At 34.5% G+C, this 16,942-nt stretch overlaps 1 protein-coding gene and 1 long non-coding RNA gene across 4 annotated transcripts in view; one reads left to right on the forward strand and one right to left on the reverse strand.

The window, feature by feature from the left end:
- Positions 1–16,942, forward strand: part of LOC143239501 (potassium channel subfamily T member 2-like) — a 151,978-nt gene that overhangs the window by 22,835 nt on the left and 112,201 nt on the right. The window contains exon 1 of one of the 3 annotated variants that reach the window (XM_076480631.1): positions 5,141–5,866. The exons of 1 other annotated variant lie outside the window; for it this stretch is intronic. In XM_076480631.1, the coding sequence (XP_076336746.1) occupies positions 5,742–5,866 (125 nt within the window). In that variant the 5' untranslated portion in view covers positions 5,141–5,741. Of the gene's footprint in view, positions 1–5,140; positions 5,867–16,942 lie in introns of those variants that run through there. One more of the 3 variants, XM_076480629.1, reaches the window with a different exon arrangement.
- Positions 127–10,726, reverse strand: LOC143239502 (uncharacterized). Its single transcript, XR_013021216.1, has 2 exons — positions 10,506–10,726; positions 127–3,253 (listed from the first exon to the last, which is right to left on the reverse strand). It is a non-coding gene; the product is annotated as an uncharacterized LOC143239502 (long non-coding RNA).

Consider the following 16,942-nt stretch of genomic DNA (forward strand, 5'->3'; position numbering starts at 1 on the left):
GAATCATATACTGAAATATACATCGAACTCGGACGACTGATCAGATATTTGGTATTGTAATGAATTTATTAAAGACGAGATAATTCAAACAAGACACAGTTGATCAGATATATGGTATTATAATGAATTTACTGAAGACGAGAGAAATCAGACAAAACACAACTGATCAGATATAGTATTATCATGAATTTACTAAAGACTAGAGGAGCATTAGGCCTCATTCAATCAATATAAAATTACTAGTAATCGCAAGTATAAGCCGAAGTAAATGAACTTAGTCTTAAAAAACTGTAGTAGGCCAAAATTAACATTACACGTTTTGAACGCCACAAACAATGTGTAGTCACAATATCCTTCAACGCTATTTATACAGACAACGTACGGTTATAGCATAGCGATATGAAAATAGTGTTTTAGATGCTATTATTACATATTTAATTGTTATGTATTATAGCCAGTATCTTTCTAAGTATCTCCTGTTAAGTTTCTTTGTTCAAAAATATATTCCAGTTAGATTTTTTTATAGAATATTAGCAATTTGTTTTACATATTACATTGTTTATTTTGAAAAACCTTCGTTTATAACCATCGTGATGTCTATAAAAGTTCAGTTTAATGTTTAACATTTATTATTGGATTGGCTGGTAAAAATACTGTGAACTACAGAACATATAATAATAACAAACTAGTTTATTCTTCCTTCATTAAGTGTTTTCAGCCAGCTATTTTCACTAGTAGTTGTTGGCCCAAGTGAAAAGAAACGTTTCAACAGAAATTTCGCGATTAGCAAATAAACTTTGAAAATTATGTATTGAAAAACGATTGGTATGGATAGAGAAAACACTAGTAGGGGAGCGAACAACGTTTCGATCTTCTTCGGTCATCGCCAGGTTCACAAAGAAAGAAAGGGTTACTGATGTTTGAAGACGGCTATGTAATTGATTGTAGGAACGTATAGGACATGTTTGATTATATTTATTAATATAGGTATAAAGGTGTCAGCTACCGGTGAGTAATCCTTTCTTTCTTTGTGAACCTGACGATGACCGGAGAAGGTCAAAACGTTGTTCGCTGCTCTACTAATGCCTTCTCTACCCATACCAGCTGTTTTTAAATATATAATTTTTTCTACAAGTGTGTTCTCTCGTCATCACGAAATAAACTTAGAGAATTTCCTCACTAATAGTTGGGATAAATAACATTTTTAACATAGAAATTTGAACAAACTTTTTGACGCTGAATAGCTCGTAAAGTCACAACATACTCATTTGCATATTAGTTACCCATATTTAGAATATATCACAAGTTTATTAATTTTCACGAAATTTCTAAATTATTACGTCATCACGTAGCAGACAACTCAATTGTTACATGGAAAATATATCTTATAACAGTATACCATTATGAACTAAAGTGTTTGGAAATATTTTACAATATTTCATTTTCATAAGCTCCTGTTTTTTGCATTTAAAATGTAATGTTTTAAAAACTAAAGTCGGTTGATTATTTCTTTGCATTCAGACATTCTTCTGTTGTTGACGGTCAAAACACTTAAGCACACGTATTTCTTGAAACTCTAAAACCATTTTTCTCAATAAATAAATAAACAGGGTTTGCATATTGGTGGAAATTCTTGTATGAAAAACAAAGAAGTAATAAATAATAAAGAAACGTGTATAGAGTTATATTATTGATTATTTTTAAATCATACACTTAGTATTTCTACACCACCTATAAAAAGTATTATTTATTTTGTTTACAGATTTTAAGTTCGGAATATTGGAAATTTTACGTTAAATAGTGGATGCACTTAATATAAAAATTACACAATTTTTATAACGGTTTATCACGTTGATTCACTTTATCACTTTGGCTAACTTTATTAATGTTTTCTTTGATATTATTACAACAACAAGAATTAAAATTCCGTTTATCTGTTTCTCATTTTTTAATTATTTCTTCATCAGTAAGCTTCCAAAGATTCAATACTAAAATTGAGGGTTCGATATCCCGAAGTGATCACGAAACAGATAGTCAATCGTGTAGCTCTTCGCTCAAAGAAGTAACAGCTGTTTTAATTATAAAATTAACTACAAATCTCGTTTATATATATATTTTCTTATGAATACAACACAATTAATTAATGAAGTTATGAAAATCATAAAATCGGAAACCGCCTAGTTATTTACTCTTATACACAAGATAATGGGTGTGTGTGTGTTTTCTAAAAGCAAAGCCACATAGGGCTATCTGCTCAGTTGCCGAGGGGAATCGAACCCCTGATTTTAGCGTCACAAGATAATACCCCAGATAATCAGTTTTCTGGGGTGAGAGCGAAATGGCAAGATTATCTTTCTAAAATGTGTATAATTGTCAAAATACAGAAGTTTCCTGGTACTCATGTGAGATCTAAGTTACTGAAGTGGATATCCAGACACAATTTAGCTACGATATTTTAAGAACTGATACATCTGCAGCCGTATTCTCACCGTATTCGTAACGGATGTTTACTATTATTCGACTAAACCATTCCACTCTCTGGTCAAGAGGTTGTCTGGTCAGGTCCTGCTAACTCATCTATTTTTTTCTCGCTCACGCGAGTGGAAAATTTCAACTTTCCGAGTGAAACTTTCTTTCAGCACTTTTAAGTCAACTCAGTTTTTTTGTTTTGTGTTTGAGAATACACATTAGTGTGAATTTGTTATCTTTATGTCATGATTAAAGAAAAATGCAGCTCTATTGATTTCCACGTGGCTTGGCAATCCGTACCTTACGGAACAAAAGCAGGTTTCTTTTATTAGTTCTACTGTTAGCGCAAAACGTGCAATACTTATAAGTTTAGATCATACTAACAGCGCTAATAACTTTAGCATCAGAACATCTACACGAATTATATGTACACATACGTGTTACATTTGGACTATAACACCTTTATTTCGGTATCTTTTTCGTATCTAAATTTGACATACGATAAATAAAGTGTGTAGAGTATGTATGTACCCAAAAAGTGGTTATTTATAAGACGTTACACAAATAAATAGTCATGAACCACAGCTTTCAGAACACTATTTTGTAGCCTAGCAACCACAGTCATCATTGAAACGGACGGTGTAATGGAGATCGATATAGCATCCTGCTTTGAATCATGATCACGTGACACGCCAACCCGTGCTACTTGGCTGAATTGTTCCACAGAGATCTGTTATGTTGTGCAATCGTGAATAAGTACAGTTTTCTTTTTCCTTCAAATAACCTAAAATGTAAAGGATAAAGTTTAACACAGAACATAAATATTACAGCGCTCTACATTACGCCAACTCCATAACTTAATAGACTATATACATGCATATATAATATAGATTTTACGTTCATTTAAAGATACGTATAGTTACATAGTTATCAATATAAAGTTAACACTGTTCTGTTAAAAAAGAGTGCAAATATTCAAAACGCACTAAATTATCACAGGATAATTTTCCTTCTGTATTTGTAGAATTATTTGTGATGAAAAAATTTTCAGACCTTCTAAAGATTAGAGTGCGCAAATGTTATTATATTTCTTTTGAGAAAAAACAGAGATTACTGGTCATGGATTATTTTGTAGTAAATAAATTACTTCCGAAATGGGATTCTATTTTACACGACAAGTATCTACAGAATCAAAATCTGATGTGATTTAGTTTTCAGTATATTAATATACGTTCTATTCTCCAAATTACTGACTTTTTTTACGCAGTTTCCTATCACTGGGTCTTCTTAGAACCAATAAACAGTGGATTTCAGCAGTACTATTGGTGTATTTTGTTAAATGACAAATGTTATTAGAGGTCTTATAGCAAAGTCACGAAATATGCAAGAAACTCAATACATAAGTAATGTAAAAACTAGAAATTTCTAAACTGTGTTTTGGAACTTCAGTATATCTAAATATTCATTTGATTTTCTTAATTGCATAACCTATGCTTTCGGTTTTACACTGATAATAGGTTTTATTACAAAGTATTCATATTTAAAGTTTTTTATTATAAATGTTTTCAACTTAATATCTTAATATATTTAGTAATATTTGCTTTCATTCTTTTTAGGGTTATATTCAACTCCTATGGTTCTGACGTTTTATGTGTGTGTATGTATATATATATTCCTTGTGTGGTATGCACGAGTTATACACGTCATGTAGCTTGTGATTTGGCACCAACCCTTGGATACCGAAACTGTTCGTCGGTAGTCAGTTTTAGAGAGTGCACTCACACATTTTCTTAATTTTTTAAATACTAGTAAAAATGTACCTGGCCTATAAACGTTGCAGTAGGAATATATTTAGTGGCTTAAGAAACAAGGAACACGACATCGGACATCCAGCTGTACATTCTGTTTTTATTATGGCGAGATTTTTTTCCTGGACTCAACACTAATACGTGTATTTTCCGTATTTTGCAAATTTGTATAATAGAGGAATTAAAGATGCGTATAACGTCTACGTTAAGGTCAAAATTTCAACTATATTTAAATCATTCTATCCAGTGCTAGAAACTAACACATACGATCTATTTTACAAACACGAAACGCCCGTTAGTAGCTGCGCCGTAATCCCTACTTAGGCAAATAATGTTATGATCATTTTTTACCAATACTCTAAGATATTTGATTAAAAGAATAAGTTCTTCTTAGATATGACGTCATTAACAGAAATCTGAAGTAACAAAAATATATCTCAATTGAATCATTGATTTCGTGCTATTTATAATAAATAGTAATTGAAATAATCATATTATTTTAGCATAGCTTAAAATAATTCTAGACAAAATAATATTTTCATCTAATAAAAAACGTAACTTTTTGTAAATCACTCACAATAAATCAACATTTTAGAATGTATTATAAAGTTATACGTTTTTTTTCTATTTCACAGAGGTTTTGTAACGTCTTTGTGCAAATTCATTTTTCACTTACCAATGTGCATGTTCTGTTACATAAAATTTTGCAAGACTGTTAGTGTTAAAGAAAGGTGCTATGTCTAATGTGTTTCACAAGCGAAGGGTTTCGGAAAGATACCAAAAACGACGCCATTAAAACTGGAGTTGGCTGAAAACGTTCTGCGGTGTTAAACCTCGTGGTTATTCGCCAGCAGTAAGAACTAATGGGCTCTAAGAACTAAACTTTAGTTTTGTTCTATAAATATCATTCCAAGCTTTAAGTCACAGCGGTGACAGGTACTTCAGGAAACTCTAACCTTCAATGTTAAGATCCTATTGGTTATTATAGCACCAGCTAAAATCCAAGACGGAAGAAAAGTAAAATAATGTTATATTAACCTATTTTTGTTATACGGTATAAAAAGGAGTTGGCCACTAAACAACGTTTGTAAGACAATAAAGCTAGATTATTCCAGCATTTGAATTTTAGTGGAAGAATAGGGAGCAAACAAATGACGCGTTTTAACATCACTAGAAGCATCCTGAGAGAAGGTTCATAGATAAAGAAAAGTCCTACATAAAGTTTGAGTGAAGACATTTGTAAGAAAAATCAAAACAAAATGTTTCTGTCAAATCGGTAGAAAACAGTCTAGAGTAAATATTAACAGCTGTTTATTTGTCGGTTTTCTTGTAAAAACGACCATAAGTAAAAGATTCATGTCAGCATCCAAGTTTTTTTAAAAGCTTACTAGATATATATTTAAGTGGCTCAATAGGTAGGTTTTATCAGAGCCCTGGTTTACGAACAGTTGCTATCCTGGTGCTATGTCGAACCCCATGGAGGACCTCGTGTCAAAACATCGTAATAACAGCCAAATGAACTCTCAGTCTTCGCTATCTGTACCATTGGAAGACGGAGGAAGGATACACAGAGTTCGTTCTGAAGAGAGGTATAATAACCTATAGGTTCTATTATCTCATTTTTCAAGCAGATTAACATAAAATACTTTTTAAATTATATTTTAGACTGAATTAATAGTAAAATAATTGGTAACTTCTACTGGTTCTGCATACATATCTTACCTACTTAAGAACCTACTGTCCATGATTTATCGTGTTTTCCCCTTAGATTTATTGAGGTCATTTCTATTATTAAGGCCAAGCATGGCTAGGTGGTTAAGGTGGTTGACACAAAATCTGAGCGTCACGGGTTCGAATCCCCGTCGCACCAAACATGCTCGGCCTTTCAGCCGTGGGGGCGTTTTGAAGTGTTACGGTCAATCCCATTATTCATTAGTAAAAAAGTAGCCGAAGAGTTGGCAGTGGGTGGTGATGACTAGCTGCATTCCCTCTAGAGTCTAGTCTTACACTGCTAAATTAAGGACGGCTAGTGCAGACAGCCTTCGAGTAGCTTTGCACGAAATTAAAAAAAACCAAACCAATTACTAATTTAAAGTAATTTATTGGCACCGTATCTGTATGCTGATAAATATTTTAAACGCATTTTCAGGAAGCCCTGAAACTTATAAATCCTTATAATTCTAAAGTGCGTTAAAATCATCACTCTATTGTGAGCACATTAAAACATTTTTAATGTGGTTATTTTACTTATTTTGTAAAGCTGGAAGAAACCTGGGGTTAGAAATTTTGACACAATTTTTGCAGCATGTAAGAAATATTCTCTACTTTTTACTAAATAAACAAATAAAGATAAAAAACTTAAAGATATATGTAATGCTTCCTATTATAGCTTAAATAAACTTACAACTTATTCCACTCTGTAAAGACTGACCTACGATGGTGGCGAACGCTTACAATTATTTGTATCATATTATTGGGAAATAATGTGTACAATAACTCCAAACTGTTATTCATTTTAAAGAAGCCAACAAAGAGATTCGATATCTTGATACACATTGTTGCTAATATAGAATTACAGTATATTTTTCACGTTTTTTTATATCATTGTTAACATTTTTTTTGTAACTATCGAGTACGTACTTGACCAACGGGCAGTTTTAAAATGTCTGTGATGAAAATATCTAGAGTCAATGTTAATTTGCTATTTACAATGTCAGATCTATATTATATAGTCGAACGATTCTTGAATATTAATCCCTCGTTCAGGGATCGTTGTATGGATTAACCTCACACTAATGTTCAATCTTCATAGACAAGATAAGTTTTATATGTTTTCATCAACTGTCTTTACAAAACTACAATATTTTTAAGGAGGAATAATGATTAAAAGGAGGTTTCCAGAATCAAGGTCAGAGCTTTAGGTTTTAACATTTAAAAAGTGTGGATTAGGGCTCGGTATGGCCAGGTGGTTAAGTCGTTCGACTTGTAATCCGAAGGTCGCGGGTTCGAATCCAGGTCGCACCAAACATGCTCACCCTTTCAGCTGTGGAGGCGTTATAATGCGACGATCAATGCCACTATTCGTTGGTAAAAGAGTAGCTCAAGAGTTGGTGGTGGGTTGTGATGACTAGCTGCCTTTGCTCTTGTCTTACACTGATACATTAGGGATGGCTAGCGCTGATAGCCCTGGTGTAGATTTGCGCGAAATTCAGAAACAAAAAAACAAACAGTATGGATTTAGTAAATGCAAAAACTGCTTATGCGCGAGAAAATAACTTTGTAACTGGTTTCCACCACAACAGTTAGAATCATCACTCAATCCACTGTTCAGTTTTCCCCTACGGAGCGTAGAATATTTAAAAAATACCAAATTTAATGCTATATCTATGATGCAAAGTCGAACACCTTGCTCAAAAATTATTATATTCTTAGAAAAATCAGAAACTCTATGCAAAAGATATACGAGTAAGTTCTCTCACATCTAAACTACTTTTATACCTGCTACAGCAGTATAGTGTTACAATGTATAATTAGAAAAACTGAAGCATTGAAATAACATTTATTAACAGATCCTTTGTTTATTTTATGGTTTTCCTAGATTCAGGGGCGTAGCCAAGGGGGGTGTGGGGGTTAAACCCCCCATGGACCCAAACTTCTTAGACAAGTTCAGTTGCCACCTGTGAAGTTTCATATAGATCCGTGATTGCATGGTAGATAATTTCACACACAACAAATGGTCAAATGCAAATTTCTGATTGAACACTCTTTTAATACAGCAAGTTTTGTCAGAACTAGAGAAATACAATCGAATATCTATGAAAGGCTCAAACGCCTGTTCGTTCTTGCCAGGACATCTACAACACAGTTTGGTTCAACTTTAATATCACGGTGAATGTATAATGAGGCCAAGCCATTCAATCGATCTTCAGTGGTGGTACTTCTCAAATACGTTTTGAATCTTCTGAGAATTGAAAACGAACGCTCCACTGAGTTGGTTGACACAGAAAGCGTGGCAAATACATTAAACAGTCTAGAAATGACTGGGAACATTTCTGCATTGCACATTGCATATGCATCTATGACATTTTTGGTCTGTTATTCGCAAGTGATTTGTACCAAACCCTAAGTTCACCTACTGCAGCTAGTGAAGTGCTGTCAATGTCAGCCTTGTATATATTGACCAACTCTTTAATTTGGTCACATTGTTGTGCTATAGGCTCTGACCTTTCTGTGGTAGATCCTGATGGTAGTAGACACATGAAGTTTGTAAGGAGAGTTTTGTGACTGGACAGACGGTCACATATTTGTGAAAGACAGTGATCAACAAATGGTACAAATACAACAATATGAAGGTACTCCTCAGGACTAGTAGTTTGTGGATTAGCACGGTACATCTGTCTTTTAGCCTGCCTTGGCATTATGATGTCATTTTGAAGCTCACTACACAGAGTTTGAGCCTCACAGAAAATGTTGTTAAATTCATTCACAGTATTATTTCTGAGTGAACGGATTAAATCTTTCACTATTTCTGCGTGATGCATCGCAGCACGTAAATCAATGTTCTGTTGCTGCAGTAAGTTGCACAGAGGTAAACTAAAGGAAAACAATTTAGCAATGGTAAGTAGAGTGATGATGAATTCTGGCTGTGTTATAGAACACAACAATTGATTGGCTTGCGTAGCAGAACCTATGTCTTGCCAATCTGATATGGTCTCAAGGGAATTTGCAACTGCATGGATTAATTCTAGAAAGATAATGACTGAGTCATGTCTCTCAACCCAACGGCTGGGGCAGAGACCTTTCAAACTTTTTTTTTCGATTAAGGTGCTTTATTCTTCACCGAAAGAGTCAAAACGTGCTTTCGTTTAGGTGTACTGAGAAAGTTTTCAATGCTAGAAATTACTTCCATGCAATTTCGCACAGGAACTTCTTTACAAGCATCAGAAATTGCCAAGTTTAGGGAATTGGCACTGCAATGTACATAGGGTGCAAGTGGAAATTTATCAGTTATGTGTCTCTGGACACTACTGAATTTCCCACTCATAGAGGCAGCACCGTCGTACCCTTGTCCTCGCAGGTAAGCCATATCAATACCATATTTTGTCAGATTGGTTATGATAACATCAGCCAAGTTTCTGCCTGTCACATCATAAACAGGTATAAATTGAAAAAAAATCTTCTCTCATTGCAATAGAGTTGTTATTTGCATGCAAATATCTAACACACAACGAAAACTGTTCAATGACTGAAATATCTGCTGTTTCATCAGCTAATATTGAGAAACACTTTGCAGCATTAACCTTGTTGACCAAAGCATCAAGGACATGAGTATTACAGACATTGACGATTTCATTTTGAATTTGAGGACTCAGATACGTAGCATTTCTCTTTGTACTCTTAAGGCTTGCTGAAAGCTTTACATCACCCTTTGCCCTGTAGCGCAAAATTGCCCGAAAATTTACATCATTATTGATGGGCTCCTCATCAGTTTCACCAAAAAACATTGGACCAGAATCATATTTTCCCCTCGAAGCTAAACCCTGTCTCCCACACAGCAATACAGTATCAATAATAGGCATTAAATATTGCCTGTTCTGTTCAATTTCTTGCTTGTAAGTTGCATCAAGCTGCAAGTGCACAGATGAACTTGTGTTTACGACCTGTAGAAAATTGTTAGCTTTTTCTTTGCTGTCTTGATGGTACTGTTTTAATTCATGTGCCTTGAAGTCTTCAACAGCCTTCTTTCAGTTTGTGTATGGAAATTTCACTAGTTGTCTCAATTTCTGACTTCCAACACCAGCACCATCAGGAGCAAAAAGACAGCAGTACTTATAGAAAGCACCCTTTGCATGTTGACTTTAGAGTAGCCATCTCCACTGTGAAACCTAACGATGCTGAGAACGCAGCTTTCTTGGACCACATTGGAGGAAAACACAATCACTCCCTGGCTTTCAGGCATTCTCAAGGAGGCATTTTTTGGTTTCAGTGTTTATCTAAAAGAGACAGAAAGACATAGTTCTAATTAAGTTATTTTGCACATAGGAAAGTTTGTTATGAGAGTACAATAACCTCGAAGAGAAAGGCTTAGATCTGTACTTCACAGAGCAGGCCTAACATCCTGTGGCTGTAGGCCTACAATCACTAGTAGCAATGAATATTCAGTCTAAAACTCATCAGAGTGTTTGCATGATTTAAATACAAAATTAATATAATGAGGAGTCGACTTACCTGTTTCTGATGATGCTGACATCATCAGAAATGTAATTTCCAATGTCCCAGACTGGACCTGAGATTGTAGTGGCAGCACTGGTATAAGGCCACGGTAATGACTCTGTCAATTCAGTTGACAATTCTGATTGAACCTGATTCAGCAGATTGATCAGGTTCAGCCTCATGAATGGGTTTAAAGAACCCATGCAGTATGTTTTGCTTTTTCAAGCTTGACATAGTGAATGATTGTTTATCGCAACTTCTGTTTGTCAATATCACATTCTTTTTGTCAACGTCAAATTCACAGTACCATTGGCGACATCTATATTGAATGATTCACTATAGATGGCGCCAATGGTACTAGATTAGTGCCATGGTGCTGACAGCCTGCCACGGTGCCACCCACTGTTTATTTGTGAAGTTGATTCTTGAAATCCAGGGAATCTGAACATACACTGTCCATGATATATGAATACAGATTATAAACACTATACATATATTTTGCACTCTCTTGAGTGACTCTATATTTTATATATTGATGACAGGACTGTAGGTCTACTTTGCTGGGCCTGATAACTTTAAGTTATATATTATATGTATAGGACTATATATTTATTTATGATTAAAAAAATAAGACAAACATCTCAGTGTGGCATTCTGAAATTTGCCAAAAAGATGGTCTCAGAATGCATAATTGAAGCTTTTCTTTTATGTTTTTATTAAACAATTTCCCGGGGGGTGCATGCCCCCAGACTACCCTAGCTTGGCTTCGCGCCTGCGATGCTTGCATCAAGCACTCAAACTTAAAAAAATAACCCAAATGCCCATTTCTGATTACGCTCCTACCTAGACTAAATATTTTTACTTAGGAATTTATATTTCTACTAAAATTAACTGTTATCACACACCAAACATGTCAAGCTAAAAAAGGAAACAACATTTGTTTGTTCATAAATATAATGTTATGTAATACACTATTTGTGTTTAGTCAATATCGGGTATCGGAATCGATTTTTAGCGTTATAAGCCCTAATAAGTATCTCTAAGCTTTTCACACTGAAAAATAAATCATATGCGTAACATAACAATACATATTATTACTTCTAATGTAAATTGTGTATTATGTTCAGGAATGCAAAAGTCAGATATCCTTAGTATCTGTGTAAGATTTTAAATAATAAAAGCTATTGCAAAATTAAGAGGTAACTTTGACAATAAAAAATGTGTTTTGGTTGATATAGTGTATAATGTTGTTGGATGTAATACGACAGTAAAACCAACTTAAACAATTTGTTACGTTAAATACATAAAAACAGCAGTTATTGTATAGCTCTGTAACTAACAAGTACAGTTTCAGCAGTAATTAGATTTGTAAGTATCGAGTACAGTGAAACAACAGCTAGTATATGAATTCTGTAACTGAATACGATGAAAAACAGCAGTTACTGTATTTGTTTTGAAACTAACAATCACGTTGAAAATTAGCTCACTCAGTTACTTGTGACAATACGAATGATCGAAATGCGATTTTAGTCATGTTTGTTTTTGAATTTCGCACAAAACTACATGAGGTCTATCTGCGCTAACCATTCATAATTTAGCAGTGAAAGACTAGAGAAAAGGAAGCTAGTCAACTCATGGGATACTCTTTCTACTAAAGACTATTGGGATTGCTTGTAACGTTATAACGCACCCACAGCTGAAATGGCAAGCATGTTTGCTGTGATGGGGATTCGAACTCGCGACCCTTAGGTTACGAGTCGAGCGCACTAACCACCTGGCCATGCCGAGCCATACGATTTTACTCTTGTGAGCCACTCTAAAATTAATCACGTCTATGACGAAGAAAAGACAGAATAGCTCATTATGAAGCTTTACGCTTGCTATCAAACAAATTTCCCGCAACCAAGGGAACGAGCGGGCTTGGAGAAATCAGCTAGAAACTACAACGAAACTAAGGAAAGGAAAAACAAATACGATAGGAGATTCTTTATTATTTTGCAAGTTTATTGTAATTGTAGTATAAAAAATTATAAGCTGCTTAATTATTTGCATATTGTGAATAAAAGCAACATGGGATAAAACAAGGAGTACTTAAAAATTCAGTAGATTGTGTTTTCATCATCATAAATTGTAGTAAGCTCTTTGGAGAAGTTTTCAAGGACTTAAGTAGATAATAAGAATAAATTAATTGAACAATACTTAGAAAGACTTTCAGATAATTTATTACCCGTTTTCAATTGTTTGTTTTTTTACTTTAGTAGCTGTAATTACCCTGCACTATAAACCAAGCAAAATTATTTACAATCAAAATGTTTCTATTGCAATTTTTACCAGAGTCGTGAGCGTTTTTCAAAGTCTCTATTTGTCTATTTGTTCAAATTTGTACCACAAGTGTTTGACCTTCAATGTGTCCTTAACATTTGATCTCTATTTACGAAAAGTTAATTAATGAGCTCCTGAAGGAAATTTCACCTTTGTACCAAATTTGACCAAAATTAGATGAAAGCGCTTTGGATTACATGACTGATAAGCACGAACGCACTGGAATGAAAACAATATTTTACCTATGTTGGCGGATATAAAACATTGGAATTATCGTGAAATTAAAAGCCATAGTAAGAAAGAGCTCAGACCTGGAGTAGTATGGTGGTTAGGGCGCTCGACTCGCAAACTGTGGGTTCGAATCCTCCCATTTGACCAAACAAGCTTAAGTTTTTAATTGTGGAGGTGTTATAATGTGACGGCCAATCTCATTCTTCTTTGGTAAAAGAGTAGCCAAGAACTGCCAGTGGTTGATGAAGAATAGCTGCCTTTCGTTTTTCACTGCTATATTAGAAACGGTGAGCATAGTTAGCCCTTGTGTAGATTTGTACAAAATTCCAAACGAAGAAGAAGCGATAACGAAGTTCTGACGAGAGGTAAGGTTAACAAGTACTAAACTTGATCCCCCACCACCAACCTGAACGTTGATAAAGGCCATTGATTTGGTCAGTTACTGATTACTGTAAAAGCAACAACAAGGGTAATAATAATATGCAACATATACAGTGCTTTACTAGAGTATAATTACTTACAGTGGCATTAATATTGCAAACAAGAATGAATAAGATATTGGGTGATTACTTAAACACCAATTTAATGAAGATATTACTCTGAAATGTAAGGGAATTACACGAATTCATTAGTTACATCAGGATGTGCTCAATAATAAAATATTTAATGGATAAAAGTTTATTGAATCCTGTAAGTAATGTATTAACTGTAACAATATTAAAATATTTAATGTGTGTTTTATTTATAGCAAAGACACATCGGACTATCTGCTGAGTCCACCAAGAGAAATCGAACCACTGATTTTAGCAAAAATAGGGGCGGGTAGTGCAGATAGCCCTCGTAGCTTTGTGCGAAATTCAAAACCAAAACAAGAACCTTTAATGTTTATAAATTGTAAAACAATAGGGTAAGTTATAAACTCAATATCTTGTGCATTCTTATTGTTTCGGAATGTTATTAAAAAACTGTACGTGATTGAAGACTTCTGTTCTCGAAAAAATATAAAAAGGTTTCTTAACGTCTATATTTGTGGTCATTCAAGGAGTGGGCGGGGTTTATAACAACCTCAGCTACGTTTCTTATTCCTGGCTATCGTGACAATCTAGGCTGTTGATCATTAACTATTTAATACGTTTCTGGTTCTATTGGATTCTTCAAAGCATTCAACTTGTCAAGGATTGCATCAAGAACCGGAGATAATATTATGTTGAGCAGAGGACTGAGGAGAATGGAAGTTTATTCTGACAAATAAATATGGAGGAATGATACACAGCATATCGACTATCATTTGTTTTATCTGTCTTTATGGGGCTAAATGTTTCGGACATCCTTACGTTAAGAAAGCCATTCACTCATATTGTGTAGAGCAGTTATCCCTAACGAAATGCTGATTACCGGGTCAGGTTCAATCGTTAGAGTAGAATGTTAACCAGAAACGTATGAACATATACAAATATCCTAACTCTTACAAACATGTCAGTACGTAAGAATCGTATCCATCTTCCTCACATGGCTATTGACAACAAAACATTACTTTGTTATTAATGTATAAGGTAGCTTTAATCTTAAGTTGTTTTATGCCAACTGTCTTGACTAAATGAAATTTAATTAAAATGGCTGTGTCTCATGTATCAGACAACACAGCAAAAAATTCACGTGTTAACTTACTGTGGAAATAGTAACGAAACTCTGGGTTTGTGTTACTGTATCTAGGTTCTTAGAAACTAATATATTAATTTCAGAAATATATATGTTTTGATGTGTGATCCTAGTTTTTCGACTTACAGTTACTTTTTATAACTTGTCTTAACTCGTGCGTAACGTGCTTGCATTTTTCTAGAATGGTACAGTTGTAATAAGGAGACCTAACAAGACCAGGTTGTTTGTTCGCTCGATTCGCAACCCCCTCACACTGAACATGCTTCCCTTCTCAGCCCGTGAGGGCGTTATTATCTGATTGTCACTCACACTATTTATTGGTTAAAGAATATCCTAAGAACTGACCTACCCTCTAGTCTTACACTGCTAAATTATGGACGGCTAGCACAGATGGTTCTCGTGTAGCTTTGCAAGAAAATCCAAAGCAAAATTTTATAAGTTGTCTTAACTGGTGCATAACGTACTTAAATTATGATTGAATGGCAAAGTTTTCACAAAGTTTCTTTCTAAAATTCTTAACTTTAAATTATATTTCTTAGGTATGAGAGTAATTAAAAGATATAACCTTAAATAAATAGGATACGTCTTAGATAGTCTGTCAAAAAAAAAAACAACACACTATTATGCGACAACCATTGTAGGATATTTTCAAATGAGAAATATATAGACTCTGTCTACATGTTTGATAGAAGCACATAATCTAGCTCCTAGCGATTTTTTTCCTTGGTCGTATAAGCATATTTAATAAAAATATCTATTGGAAATATAATAAGAACCTTGTTTATCGAGGAAACATTTGTTTTTATTACTATACGTTTCAATTAGCAACTACTGCAAGGGTTTGCACACTACCTCAAAATAGCTAGACGACGCAAGTTTGTTTTTGTTTTTAATCCCAATGCAACTTACAACCGTTCGAGTACCTTGGATGACAAGGCATAATGGGTGGTTGTGAGGCAGATTTTACCTAGTGACGCCCATCTCTTCTCCAGGTAGCCGCCCACAATTTAGCAGTGAAAGACTTGAAGGAAATTAACTATTCAGCATCATTCACTGCAGCTCTTGGGTTACTATTTTACTAACGAATAGTGGTATTGACAGTCACTTATAACGCTCCTTCGGCTGAAAGGCTGACCAAGTTCGGTGTTGGAGATTCGAACCCGCGACTCACAGGTTGTACGTTAACTACCAGGTCAAATGCAAAAAATTACATCTATGTTATTATGTGCGATTTCAAAATATGGTTTGTTTAATACCGTAATCATGTTTATAAGCATTACCATTATTATTGTTAGACAAGAAAAAAAAAACCGTATGATTCCAGTAGTTCACGTGTCCGTTATACACTGTAAGAAACAAGTAAAGATAGAATTTATAATATTTTTGGTATAACAAGGCACAAAACACTGTTATAAAAGAATATCAATCACCCATTTATTTATTTTAATGTAAATTCAGCAAAAAAAACAACATACAAATTATTTAATACCTTATTTTAGCCGCGGCATAGTGGCTCATAAAATGGCTCTAAGTTTTTCTTCTTTTTTTTAGTTCAAGTACGAACTTTTAGCTGATAGCTCCGTCATTTCTTGGTCTTACAAGTTCAATCTCTTATGTTTGATATATTTTATTACGTCCAAGGTCTCATAGATTCATTTACTCTAATTCTGCGTAAATGGGGCCTGGCATGGCCTAGCGCGTAAGGCGTGCGACTCGTAATCCGAGGGTCGCGGGTTCGCGCCCGCGTCGCGCCAAACATGCTCGCCCTCCCAGCCGTGGGGGCGTTATAATGTGACGGTCAATCCCACTATTCGTTGGTAAAAGAGTAGTCCAAGAGTTGGCGGTGGGTGGTGATGACTAGCTGCCTTCCCTCTAGTCTTACACTGCTAAATTATGGACGGCTAGCACAGATAGCCCTCGAGTAGCTTTGTGCGAAATTCCAAAAACAACAAACATCCTGCGTAAATAATTTCAAGTTGAGGGTAGGCTGGTTGAGATCCTGATGAGTAATAAAATTGAGTCGGCTATATGCGCGCCCCAAGGTTGTTATTGCTGGCGTATAAAAAAATAGCTAAAAGGAATAGGAAACTGATTCTTAGATTAATTCACTCTAATTCTGACTAAAAGAATTTTAAGTGCCACGGTTACTGAGAATTCAGTCTTGTTGTATTTTTCATTTTTATTATGTATACATTATGTATGTACATTTCATAGAACGAAGAAGAGGTCTTTGTACTTGA

Source organism: Tachypleus tridentatus, chromosome 13, assembly GCF_004210375.1.
Source record: "Tachypleus tridentatus isolate NWPU-2018 chromosome 13, ASM421037v1, whole genome shotgun sequence".
Lineage (NCBI taxonomy): Eukaryota > Metazoa > Arthropoda > Merostomata > Xiphosura > Limulidae > Tachypleus > Tachypleus tridentatus.